At 46.1% G+C, this 13,380-nt stretch overlaps 2 protein-coding genes across 5 annotated transcripts; one reads left to right on the top strand and one right to left on the bottom strand.

Annotated features, from left to right (window-relative positions):
• Window positions 1-76: 76 nt before the first annotated feature.
• Window positions 77-6,581, bottom strand: ikzf5 (IKAROS family zinc finger 5). Of its 4 annotated transcripts, XM_085922230.1 has the most exons (8): window positions 6,169-6,581; window positions 5,869-6,029; window positions 5,598-5,771; window positions 4,727-5,531; window positions 3,437-4,631; window positions 3,143-3,306; window positions 2,994-3,079; window positions 77-2,823 (listed from the first exon to the last, which is right to left on the bottom strand). In XM_085922230.1, exons 2-5 carry the CDS (start codon window positions 5,999-6,001, stop codon window positions 4,625-4,627), a joined length of 1,119 nt encoding a protein of 372 aa, XP_085778356.1. In that variant the 5' UTR covers window positions 6,002-6,029; window positions 6,169-6,581; the 3' UTR covers window positions 77-2,823; window positions 2,994-3,079; window positions 3,143-3,306; window positions 3,437-4,624. The 4 variants fall into 4 exon arrangements, with proteins under 4 accessions (XP_085778356.1, XP_085778355.1, XP_085778354.1 ...); XM_085922229.1 differs by having other exon boundaries at window positions 3,437-5,531; window positions 6,353-6,581; XM_085922228.1 differs by having other exon boundaries at window positions 3,437-5,531; window positions 6,270-6,581.
• Window positions 1,246-3,768, top strand: cuzd1.1 (CUB and zona pellucida-like domains 1, tandem duplicate 1). Its single transcript, XM_085922575.1, has 13 exons — window positions 1,246-1,297; window positions 1,373-1,417; window positions 1,525-1,620; window positions 1,699-1,737; window positions 1,813-1,911; window positions 2,003-2,038; window positions 2,103-2,247; window positions 2,327-2,544; window positions 2,609-2,784; window positions 2,856-3,086; window positions 3,164-3,324; window positions 3,419-3,663; window positions 3,734-3,768. The coding sequence occupies exons 1-13, from the start codon at window positions 1,246-1,248 to the stop codon at window positions 3,766-3,768; spliced, it is 1,578 nt and encodes a 525-aa protein (XP_085778701.1).
• Window positions 6,582-13,380: the final 6,799 nt, after the last annotated feature.

The raw sequence follows: 13,380 nt of genomic DNA on the forward strand, positions 1-13,380 counted from the left end.
TGTTGCACAGATGTTCCCTCGTCACAAGGGAATCATTTTCTTCAAAACAAACATGAACCACGGAGAAGGAGGAAGCAAATAGGAAAAGTACCAAATAAATGTTGACTCGCAATCCAAAACAACATATTCGGCCGGTGTTTGCTGTTCTTTACCGGATTGACGTCTTATGACGTGAACGGGTGGGCGGCCGAAGTTCTGGGTTCGACTCTCGGCTCGTCCGCGTACTCGCACGTACGCTTCGCAGGAGACTTGAAATTGATCATGGTTGTGAATGCGAGTGTGAAAAGTTGTTTTGTACCGTGATTGAGCGGCAACCAGTCATGGGCTCATCTTGCCGAGTCAGCACAATCAGACACCTAATGAGGACAAACAAGGTTCATTGAGGGCATGAAGAAATGTTGTCTCTATCGTGAGAAAAGAGCAAATAGTTTGCAAATGTTCCTTTACAAGCAGCGGGTAGGAAAGGGCCGACATCCGTGAGGCAGTTGAAAAACTCCTTAGGCACATATTACATTTGCTTGTCATAAATCGAGCTGTTAGGCCATTATTTTTATTGTCTGGGTCATACATAGCATTGGCAATATATCGCAGCTGTTGAGGATCCAGAAATGCATAACCAGCATGAAGTGAAAGACCCTTTTCTCACTAATATTTGGTTTGGAGTGGACAATTATCATTTTGAAAATAGTTACTTTAGAAGAGTTACTCGAGTTGGAAACCCTAACCCTAATTTGAAACTCTACTTTGAAAGCCCAACCTGAATACGAAACCCTAACCCTAGTTTGAAAGAAGTTCCAAATCAAGATATTTCAAACAAATCAGTTTTTGTTGTCCTAGATATAATACCTTATATCATAGAAGTGATTACTCTCTCCCAAAATGACAAATATGGCATTAAAAAAAAACATTGATTCTAATATGGGTCACTTGTTAAAGGTTTTAATGCTAGACGGTAAGAAAGAGCAACTTTTGCCGCTGGCGTGTGCCATCAACATGTCAGAGTTGAGCGATTGTGTTTTTTTGATTATCTGCACTTCCCCAAAAGTCTCATGCCCGTGAAAGCGGACAAGCAAGCGGCATAAAATCAACTCCGGCCTCTTTATGACGGCGCGCAGGTGTGTGGTTCTCATGAAAAACAAAAACCGCCTGACATTTGGATGATTTATGACTGCTGAAATGATTATATAAAGTGTCGTGTGGTTCTGGAGAGCTAAGTTGGAAGGTGAAGTCAAAGAGTCGCTCACTATGTGGACCTTCTCGATTGTTTGCAGCGTCGTCATCCTGCACGGCGTGCGAGGTATTGCTCGTTTGGCCCTCGGAAATTGTTTCAGCTGACGGACTGAATATTTCTTTGGTTTTCTTTCCCAATCAGGTGACAGGGGCTTGACCGACGCACCGTTGTACATGACGACTGAAGGTATGTTGGAGTAGATTCCATTTGGACCATACCAGCTCAGCAAAGTCATCAAAGATGACTTTGACAAGATCTCATGTCGCTACTACTGCGCCCATTGTTTTATCCAGGCCCTTCGTGCCGCTACTACTGCGGCAATCACCTGGGAAGCTGTTCCTGCTCCAGCTCCTGCCAGTACTACGGAAACTGTTGTCATGACTACAACTGTAAGTTTCGGTACCTAAAGCAATTCTTTGTCCAGTGTTGTCCTTGCATCGAGTGAGTGCGTTCAAACTTTCTTTCAGATTACTGTGACAGGAGGACTCCGCCAGCATGGACCACAGGTACTTTGTGAAGAAAATAATCAGTGGTTCCGGTTTTTGGAAATTCCGTGTTATTCCTGTCATTGTATTGTGCAGCTCAGCCTTCGTGCCGCTACAACTGCGGCAGTCACCTGGGAAGCTGTTCCTGCTCCAGCTCCTGCCAGTACAACGGCAACTGTTGTCGTGACTACTACTGTGAGCATGGGGAAAAAAAAAAAAAAAAACACCCTCATACATAAAAAGTGCTGACATCTGTGTGTTTTTTTTATTTTTTTTTTTATAACAGCCCACTGCTACAGCACAACGGACATGCCAAGCACAGGTAGGGTCTTGTGGCCAGCCTTACGTTAACACAAGAAGCTCAACAACTAAATGTTGACTTTCAGAGGGACCTTGCGGAGGTTCTATGTTTGGCTCAGGTACCTTGTCCAGTCCCGGACACCCTGACTACTACCACGACAACGCCTACTGTGTGTGGCACCTCAGATCTTTGCATGACCAAAGAGTCTTGCTGGAATTCTCCTACTTGCAGTGCGTGAATATTTTGGATTATAGGCAAAGTCAAGCGGCTCAGCTACTTGTGTGAAGTCATTTTTGAACTTGCCGACAGGTTGCAGAGTTGCTGCAGTTGCGACTACATTTCAGTCTATGACGGTCCTTCGGAGAACTCGCGATTTTTGGGGAAAGTGTGCAACGACAACAACAACGACAGCCTTAATTTTTTCTACTCCACCTCCAACTACATGACGGTGGTTTTCCGAAGCGACAGATCGGTAGTCGGGAGAGGATTCCGTGCGGACTTCACGAGCGCTCTCCCGCAGGACTCAGGTGGAAGGAAGAGTTGGTGGGGGAGTTTGCTTGTCTTTGGCAACCATTTCTTTTGATTCACCAGGTAAAGTCAATTGCTCCCAGGATAACATGAATATCGTGATCGGGCGGAAGTACTTGAACTCGCTGGGCTACGACGGCCACAGTCTCTACCTCAACGACCAGAACTGCAGACCTCAGGTTTTTGCAAAAGACGTGGTCTTCAATTTCCACGTCAATAGATGTGGCACCAGTCGAAAGGTAGACGGGCACATCCGCCGGAGGGTGATGGCGGACGACCTGCGAGTAAAACATACAAATGAACATTTCAGTTTGAGAACGGAAGACTGGTGTACGGCAACGTGCTGCGCGGCTACACGTCGAGCAGCGGCGACATCACGCGCAAAGCTAACTTGAAAATCAACGTGGTGTGTCGGATGGATCAATACTCGGTGGCGCAGATTATGTACCTGGCGCAGAATCACGACAACACCAGCATCACGGGCACGGGAAGGTTCAACACCTCCATGGACTTCTACACCAGCAGCAGCTTCTACTACAAGGCAAGAAAAAAAACGGGTGACTTTTATGGAAGCGGAAATCCACACAGGCGACTAACCTTGATGTTCTCCTCTACCAGGTGACCGAATCCCCGTACAAGGTTTCCCTCAACCAGGACCTCTACGTCCAGGTGGACCTGAGGAGCAGCAGTGAAAGCTATCTGGATATTTTCCTTGATACCTGCATTGCCTCGCCGTCCGAAAACTTCCACGGGACAGTCTACTACCTGGTCCGCAATGGGTAAGAAGAACAACCTCTGTGAGGGAGCACGGGCTCCTTTTGTTTGGCGTCTTCTGGAAAACCGCAACTTTCCATCCACAACATTTTCATTCAGGTGTCCCATCGATAACACCTACCAGTCGTTGGTGAGTGGTAGCAGCCGCTACGCTCGTTTCTCCTTCAAGGCCTTCCAGTTCCTGCGGAACGCTGAGCAGGTTTACATCCAGTGCAAGGTCCTCATTTGTCAAAGCAACGACTGGAATTCCCGTTGCCGCCGCGGTTGCCTCAAACGCAGGACCAGAGACGTGGGCGCCAAACACGAGAGCCGGACTCTGGTCTTGGGTCCCATCCTACTCATGGGTATGTAGCACTTGAGTCTGATAAACAAAAAGTGGCAACATTATCCACGCTGGTCTCTCCTTGTCCTTAGAACCTGACACAAAGCACGAGGGATCAGCAAATTAGGATGTCGTTTAACGAGATCATCTCCACTCATCATTCTCATAATCAGGAATGAAAGTGTAAACGTACTCACCGGTGATTAAAAGCTGCAAGAAAGACAACGTTTGAATTTTCTTTCCACTTACACTCCACAGTTGGCGACGCTCATTTGAATTAAAAAACACTTTTAGTGACAACAGAGTGACGACATAAGGCATTATTCTCGCCTCGTGCTGCTCGGCACGCAGGCAATAAGTCACAACTGTACACGCGTTGCTTGGCAACAGACAATAGTGTCCAGGCATTGGACAAACTTGCTAATGGAAAACACACACTACTTGAAAAAAACAAAACAACCCATCAAACACTTGGAATAAATATGGATCAATATCTCATGGAGAAAAAATACATAAATAAGCACCGGGAAAATACATTTTGGGAATCGCTTATCCCCGAGGTTGTAAGGCCATGGGGATAACACTTCTTAAAGTGACTTCAGACAATTAAAAAAAAAAAAAAAAAAAAAACCACTTCCGTTTTTTGTTACGTTTCCTGGTGGCCCCTGGCGAGGTGTGTTCGGGAACAACATTGCACAAAAAGATCAAACAGTCACTTTGACACCTCAACAGCGGCTGACTAGCTAGTAAAAAAAATTGCCACGACGGTCAGATAGCGTCATCTTGCGCTGTGGCTGGAATCGATTCCTAAAGGTCATAGCAGCATTGGTGAAGGAGGATTTTGGCTAAATGAAGGAGATACTTGAGATTTGTTGCTATTTCACAGACTTCAGTCAACATGTCAGGCACTGCAAAGAAATACCGGTATCATTTCAACATCACGTCGCTGGGATCCATCTGAATGCGGACATCTTCCTGGAAGGCTAAATGCTACATCAAGGCCAGGGAGAAAACATTATAAATAAAAATCTTGCAATGTTCTTCACTTGTGCTGTCCGCGAGCAAAGTGGCAGGCAAAGTCATACTTGCTCCTGCACTTGTGGCCGCAGATGTTGCACTGGAACGGGTTCTCGTAGCCGTGGCAACCCATGTGGATGGTGTAGAGGATGTTGTCGGGGAAGTAGACGTCGCAGTGCTGGCAGCGATGCGGCGCATGTTGGGGGGACCGCGGGGGGGCCCGCTGGCCGGGCGTACCGGGCCGGCTGCTGGTGGCGCTGGTGCGCCCGCTGGAGGGTCCCCCCGATGGGCTGCAGTTGTTGAGCTGAGAAGGGGCTCGCCCTTCGGGGCTGATCGGTGACGAGGACGGGCGCCGGATCAGGAGCGGCTTTTCGTCCGCGACAGATTCGGCACCTGGGGACGCGGAGAGCTGGCGTGAAGAAGGGAGGCTGACGCACTGGCCAGCCAGGGCGGACAGCTGGTTGAGGGGGTTGTCCATGATCAGGTTGGAACAAAGGCGGCTTTGAAGCTCCTCCTTGCCGTCCTCGCAGGCCTCGTTTTCACGGGAGCACTCGTCCGCGTCGCAGGCCGGGGGTGTCGTCGCCGAAGAGGAGCACGAGGCAATGAGGAGGCGGCGGCCGTAGCTGAGCGAGCAGCTTTTTTTCTGCAGCGTGCTCAGCAACTTCTTGTGCGAGAGCGAGCGAGCGTCCTTCTTGGGGACCACTTTGTGGCGCCGGCGCCGGTGGTGCGACAGGTTGCTGCGGTCGCCGCAGCGGAAGGAGCACAGCTCGCACTTGTACGGCTTCTCGCCCGTGTGCGAGCGCATGTGGGCCTCCAGGTGGCGCTCGTAGGCTGAGGCGAACGGGCACAGGTGGCAGCGGTGAGGTTTCTCTCCTATTGGATGGAGACACCAGTAAATATTCACTTAGAAATATTTGTTAAATAAGTTTGATTCAATACCCGTGTGCATTCGAATGTGCTCAACGAGTCTGGCTGTGCCCCGAGTGGCGTAGTTGCAGTACAGGCACTTGAGTTTGCCATCAGAAGTTCTCTCAAAACCGTCCACCAACATCCCTGAGCCGTCCTCCAGGGAAATGTCCACCGCTGGGTGATCCAGCCCATTCTGACTGCAATCTGCACATGGAGGATTATACAGTCAGTTATTATTGAGCTCAAGACCCCCCGCAATTTGCAAAGACTTTTGAGAAAACAGGAGAAGCGCCAACTTTACCTGCTGGTAGTTCATCGGCCTCCTTGACGCCGCTGACAGAGCCCGAGATCATGTTGACATGCTGGGTCTGCTGGCTCAAATACTCCTGGAAGTCCTTCACGAAGTCCAGCGTGTCTGGCTTTTCCTCGCCCATTGAAAGCAAGGCACGGAGAAATCCGACGCTGCAACATTTTCAAAAGAATGGACCATTTTTTCTACTTCCGGGAGGAGGCAGGAAAGTGAGTGACTGCATCAGATGTGGACCGAAAATGACAAAATCGGATCCGTTCAATACATGCTCCTGCGAGTTTATATACTTACATCCGTTTTGATTTACTTGTTTGAAAATCCCAGACCAGTAATGACAAAGAAATGTGAACACATGCAGCGTGTTGCGTGTCCAGTCGGTGCGTGTTACACACCCATTTTCATCGCCGCCATGTTGACATCTCAGGTAAATACGCTACATTGACTGCTAACGTTAGCATGTGGCTAAATCGAGCACCTTTTTTTCAACGCGGGTGCCGGTTTCTTCTTGACAACGTCATTGTCGCCTTTCTTTCTTGCGTACGGGCGAATCCTGTTAACACGTCCCCGCTGTATGTACGCGCTGAATTATCCCACGCGAAGAGCCGAAGATGCTAAATCAAAACATTACCACTGGTGAAGGGGTGAAAGTTCACCATGTTGTGCATCAAGGAAAATGGTCCGACCGCCTCACAAAGGGACCTCAAAGAATTGTTCCGACTACCAATCCAGATTCATGCAAATTAAAGAGTCAAAGCAGTTCCATTTCAGGAAATAAAAACACAAAAATCCGAAAGTATTATTCATTTCTTTTTGCATCAGTTGGGAGATTGTCAGGTCAAAGGTATGGTGCGTCGCCCTTGACGTAGACAGCAGCACTCAAGCACTCGTTTTTTTCACGGGCCGCTTCTTTCGGAGGGCCATTATGACTGTCAACCCAAATAAATGTACGAGGACCTCATATTATATACAGTAAAAGTTACAAAACAAACGGACAAATCAGACGACTGGTCAGATATTCAAAAAATATATATGATTAAAAGTGAAGACAATTTGCAATTCTAGTAACGACACGCGAATTTGCTGCACAATTTGTCTTTGCGGGCCACATCAAATGATGTATCTGCCGTATCTGGCCCCCGGGCCTTGAGTTTGACACCCGTGATTTAAACCTACATCATATTTGAAATCTCATTCTCCGGTCCCCCAACTAATTAGCTAACTGACCCATTCGCATCCATCATGACACGAGACACTTTTAACGTGTATCGCGTGTAATTAGGCGCAATTGGCAAACCAGGCACGACACTTTCAAAAAGCAATCGTCTCATTTATGTTTCATCGCCGTCAATAATTCAACGTCACGGAGGAAGAAGAAGATCGTGTTGCTCTATTAATGTCAAAGTTAAAGGACAACCTGCCGAGGAGAAGATGACAAATGGGCTCAAGTGGAGTGAGAGCATTGTATCACTTTACTGCATTACAAGAGGCCAAGTGTATTACAGTACTACATAACAGTAATGTAAACCTGCCACCTTTAAACTGTGTAACATGAGCGAATAATGCATCCGTCTATAATGTTTTAGAGTAGAACAGCTGGGATTGTTTAGGATGTAAACATGTCTGTCCAGAGGCAAAGAATTAGCCAAACATTAAAAAAAAAAAAAAAAAGGTTACATGTGGTTACAACAAGTGAACACAAGATGGCGCACACGTGTTTATGATGAACCATCCCCAGTGTGCAAATAAGCCCTTTGGCAGCAAGATGATCAATATTGATCAATGATAGTTCACACTTCACCAAAATGCCCATCCACGTGCTCGCGGGAGACGTTTTAGCAGCCAATTAGCATCAGCTCCCAAAAGCCTGTCCGCACTTCAGTTATTTTATTGCAATTTAATTATGCGCCGGTTTTCCAGCGGGCCCCAAATCTTGTTGAATAATTTACATGGAGACAAAATGATTTGTTAGCGCGAAGAGACGGAACATGCTCTAATATGGTTCGATATGCAATATATACCGACCGTACTGCTAGATTTGTAATGAGACCTTCAAAGTCAAACACGGCTTGCGCTGTGATGCTAGTTGACCCATTTCAACGAACCCAATGTAAAGGTTCCGTGACGTCATTTAACCCGTTTGATTTGCAGGCTGTTTGTAATTGTTCGTCCCTATTCTGTGCCTCAAATTGGAATTAAATTGGGAGAAGTGTCCTCCTCAAGGTGCACATTTTTTTTTTTTTTTGCTCATTGGAAGATTATCCTTGTGTAAAAGCTTTTTAATCCCACACAAGTGCAGCCATAGTAACGACGGACAGGCGAAAAAGGTGAAGGGGGATTAGACGGGAGACTGTTTCTTTTCTTGGGAGTCTCCACGTGGAGCATTTGAAAAAGAGCAGAGTGTGTTTGTGTGTGAGAATAAAGACTGGGAGACTATATGAAGCTTTTCTTTCCTCTCACCACTTAATTTCCTCGCAGGCAGGCGCGCCTCGCCGTTTTGTCATGAATGTAATTGGCGCCTTTGATGAGCAGGCTATTATCTGGATCGCACTTTACATGGGCAAACAAGACTGCCCCCTCCGTCCACCTCCAGCTCCCATTTAACTGGGCAACGCCGCCCCCTCCCTCTCGTCTTCCCCAATTATGCAGGGAACAAGTGGCTTTTCATAAAGCCGGCGTGTCTCCCTTGATTGGCGGGCCTTGCCGCTCGCCACATGTGGACAAAGGAACAGATTAGATGTGATATAAGCGCGGCAAAAAAAACCAATTTCCTTGATTAATTTCCTGAGTGTCTCACAGAAGAGGGTCTCCTCCCCGAAAGACAAACTTTTATCTCTTGATGGATGTGGCGACTCAATGGACAGACGGACCTTTTATTGACCTTAGTTTGACCACAGCTGTCTGGTCCTTAAGGCGTCCGTGAAGATGAGAAAAATGTTCCACTTGAGTAAAGCGAGGTGCGCTTATTTTTCCTTGTAAGAAATCGAGGACTGACTCACTGACTGACTGACTGACTGACACAAAGACTGGCATTTGATAATAGCGGCGGGGAATAGATATGATGGGATTTTATGAGGCATTGCGCAATAAAGCCCCGGCATTGTTCTTCTGACTGCCTTATGACACTTTTCAAGCACCACTTGTCAAACAAACACACACACACACACACACACACACACACACACACACACACACACACAAAAGCACGAGCGATTCTTTCCAATATGGCTGAAAAATCTGCAACGATCAAGTGTGGTGTCACAGGTGACAAATTGTACAATTATTCCTCATAGATTCTTAAAATGAATTTATAGCTTTTTCTTCCAGTCTATTTTTTTTTTGTGTAAAGCGGTTCCTAGTGATGGATTGCTAATCAATTCATTTGATTATTAGCGTAGAGAAAGGCTCACAAAAGTCGGCAGCTCGTGGTTAGCGTGTCTGCATCGCAGATATGAAAAGAGCTCATTTTTTCCTCAATATTTGGGACTGCAATTTTATTTTTATTTTTTTTAATTTGTGCCCCACTTCTCATCCAAAGTCTTCTGTGCTAGCCCGCCGCAAGACAATGGATGGATGGATCCATCCAAGTCTTGACGGATGCCCTTTTTGTGTCCGCCCGACTGCAAAAGCTTTATGCCGACACAAACAGGTCGCCATCTGGAACCAGTCAAAGCGTTTAAAAAAAAAAGAATTGGCCGATATTTTTTACCCAGGTGGCATTTCGGGAGTATTTATTCGACACCCCGGCAACCAAAAGCGCCAGCTACAAATAAAGAAGATGGCATCGTCGCTATTGACCGCTCAGCCACTCGAAATGAAGTGTCCGGCGGTGAGTTATCGTGGTCAAACGTCATTTGTACTGCCGCAAAAGTGGCGTCATTTTTCCCCTCCATCTCCTCCTCGCGACCGCCCCCTAACGCTCGCCACTCAGTGGCTGTAGCTCATCGTCCGGACTGATGCGTGTGAACCCGCAATTGCCCTAATGGCGGCGTTTCACTCGTACCCTCAAGCAAGAATATTTTTTTTTATATATTTCGTACCGCACTTAGCGTTTGATTAAACTGAAATATTTCACATCATATTAGATGAATGCCCGTAATTACCACGCAAAAGATTTTGAACGTATTGAACACAGTGTGGCTAATGCGAGTTAAAGTTTGAGATTAATGAGCCCTCTGTTCTCCCGAGATTATTGATCAAACACAATCTGAGTTGAAATGATTTCCCAGGCTTCCCCCCCGCTGTAATATTAGCAATGTATCAACATCACCACACAAAAATGGTCTGGTGTCCTTGGAGCGGCCACAATGTAAGCTGTAAATGAACGCCGTTGACGGTATGGATCCGTTCGAGTCCGTCCGCGGTCTGCTATGAAATTCATCAAACATCAAACTTGCTTGTTTACAGTCAATTTATGAGCTGGCTTGTCTGGCCCTCCTGCAGGCATCGTTAGCCAGATGATGATGGGAGCTACTCAGGCCATAATGGAAGGGTTGACTGACCCTTAACCCTTCCACCATCGATCCGCTAGCCGCGTCCAGCTGGGCCTCCTCAAAGCCAGTCAGCTGGAGAGGTGTTTAAAAGCAAACGCCCCGCTGTACGTCCGCTCGGCTACACGCTCATTAATTACATCATTTACCTGTGACAGTGATAAACTTGCCCGGCCACGCCGCACTTTATTAGGCTCTTTGTACAAGTCCTGCATCGAAAGTATTTTTAAAAACGCACAGCTTCCATTTTCTGGGGTGAGCAAACATTAACACCAAAAAATGGCTTCGATTTTAGAATTGACACAATATTTACTTCAATGTCAAATAATGGTCTGATCTAGATCCCGAAGATCTGAACAGCCTTTAAAAAACCTTTTTAGAAGGTTTCCAACCTATATGGATTTTTCTACAAGATTTATTTAAGGGTGGCAGCAATCCTGGAATACCCCACGCAACTGTACCGAGACCACTACAGTTTTGTTTACCGTCGATAATATTCTAATGCATGAGAGTTGAAGCCTATTCGACATGTTTGGGGAGAAAATATGAAATAGCGACTTTAAGAAAGTTCACATTTTGTGTCGTTGCATTGGGTGCATATTCACAGACACATTCTTGGGCCGACTTCAGTACCAATAGCCTGTATCAGCGAGTCTATCATCCTGAAATGAAGCCTTCTACTGGGCTTTCAGCACGTCTCTCCCCGCACTTCTTCTCTCCCAACACAATAAAGGCCAAAGCACGTCTTTCTCGCTCCAGACCGCGATTCAATCTAGGCTCAATTGCAAAGGCTGACCCGTGGACGTCGAGAATATGTCTTTGGCTTTAAGGCTTTGGCGAATGGATCTACAGCGGGTCACGGGGGGAAGAAATAAGCAGCCGTTGTAAGTAAGCGGGAAATAGTTTTTCATAAATAACCCAATGACAGCAGGCTTTCTAATGGCGCCAGGGGGCGCGTAAAGTCCGACGTCGCGGGTTTCGGCCCTATCAAAGGAAAATAGAAAGCCAAATGTGGAGCGGAGATGACGGAGGACTTCCACACGCTGGTCGGTTAGCGCTCCTGTAGATGGGCGCTAACATTGCTAGCCCCTTCTTCATATCGAATGAATTGCTCAATAACTGCCACGTCCACTGTTCATTTCAAAACATAAAAATAAGCAATTAATAGTTTTAAGGCATACATTTTTGTTTCAACTCATTTTTGTAAAAGATTGTAAAAGACCGGTCATAAAATATTTGATTGGTTCTTTGGGTGATACATCTGCTCTCGTCGATTATTTATATATGTGTGACGGATATGATCGTACGAGAGTGACGTAAAGTCCCCTTGAGTCAGAATCGGTTATTTATTGCTATTAAATGGTTAATTTTCCCGCGTGGCCCGCGGCTCTTTAAGGACATTAAGATGTGAGGAAGATAGAACTGTCAACGCTCTGCTCTCCATGCTTGATTTATTAAGAAAGCAATTTTGAAAGACCCCTTTAGCTTTCGTGCTGGTCTCTATCCCGCTAGCTAGTTTTTCTTTTTTTTAAGTCATATAGGAAAGGGTCGAAGAAACTGTTTGGAAAGGAAAACACAAAAAAAAAAACAATTACATCCCAATTAAGAACCTTCACATTGCTAGCTTGACAATTAGCAAATATTTTAGCTTTTATAAAAGGTAAAGACACATTTAACAAATGAAGGGAAAACAAAGCGGGCTTGTTTATTGTCATATATGTGTCTGTGTAATCAAGCGTGTGCGCTGGCCTCTGTCGCCCGAGGCCCGGTTTCGCTCTGACAGCTGCCGGGGTCGAGAGACGAGCCGTCGCGCGGCTAAACAGATGGAGACAACGCAGCAAACAAACGCCAATTACGTCTGTCACGGCGAAGGCGGGGGGGCACTTGACACCCGCCGACCAAAACAATAGGCTTGCTCGTGTTCTGTCTACAGGGAAGACACGAGTCACGGGCTGAGAGAGGAAAGCCTGTGCCAAGTCTGTTGAGTCATTAACAAACAGCAACTCTTGTTGATTGAAAAATATTGAAAATGATCCTCTGTTGACCAAAAAAAAATGAACAAATATTTGGTTGTAATGTCATTTCCTGAAAAATATTGACATGTGTTGACAAATATTTTCTGGTGATGTCATTTTCTGATGGGCTTAGTGACAAATTTTGAATTTGCGATTGGACCACCAATAATCCATGAACAAAGTTGAGGACCCCATTCAGGGAAAAGCAACAAGGCCAAAAGTTAAGATCTGCAGAACACAAGACTCGTGCGTGGTCCCGCAAAGGATTCCGCTTCACATCATTTCCAATTGTTAGTCGCTTACTTATCTTAAAATCAATGGCGTGTTTCAAGTGATATTAGACTAACAAGTTCATCTTTTTTTTCTCCCCCGCCCAACTCCGCTTTTTGGTTGAGTAGCTCACCCCGGTCACATTTGATATTGTTAAGTGGCTTTCAATAGCTCCCTCGATTTCACACTTTCCAAATGACCCGCGATAATCAGGTCATTAAAATGAGCCCATTCGGGCCGCACATGTGCCACACTTCCAGCTCGGCCCTCATCTGAATCACAAATCAGCTCTTCAAGCGTCGTCTCAAACTGACGGATATAAAAAAAAAAAAGAAAAAATGTCATTTTCAGATTAGCCTCGCGGTCGTAGAAAGCAGTAAAGATAGCAACTGTGCCAAAAGGGTGAAAAGATCCTGTCCAAAGTGCCATTACTTGCGTGAGAGTACTCGATTTTCTTAATTCATCCCTTAGGAGCGGATAAGTCTATCAATCTGTTCAATTGGAAAGCCATTAGGTGGCCTGCTTTATGTGTTTCAAGCTGTTAACTAGAGGCTGATTGATTGTTGTTCCTCTGATGGGATATGCTGATCTAATCTCACTGTGTGCACGCTTGCAATAAATTACACAATTCATTTCCCCCATTTAGTGGAAAGGGGGGTGGGGGGGGGGGCACTACACCTCCGGGCATGCCGACGCTCTGCAGGCAAAAGAGCAGCCGGCCTATTTTATGG

The sequence above is a fragment of the Syngnathus leptorhynchus genome, chromosome 10 (genome assembly GCF_054491065.1).
Source record: "Syngnathus leptorhynchus isolate UIUO chromosome 10, UIUO_Slep, whole genome shotgun sequence".
In the NCBI taxonomy this organism is placed as follows: domain Eukaryota; kingdom Metazoa; phylum Chordata; class Actinopteri; order Syngnathiformes; family Syngnathidae; genus Syngnathus; species Syngnathus leptorhynchus.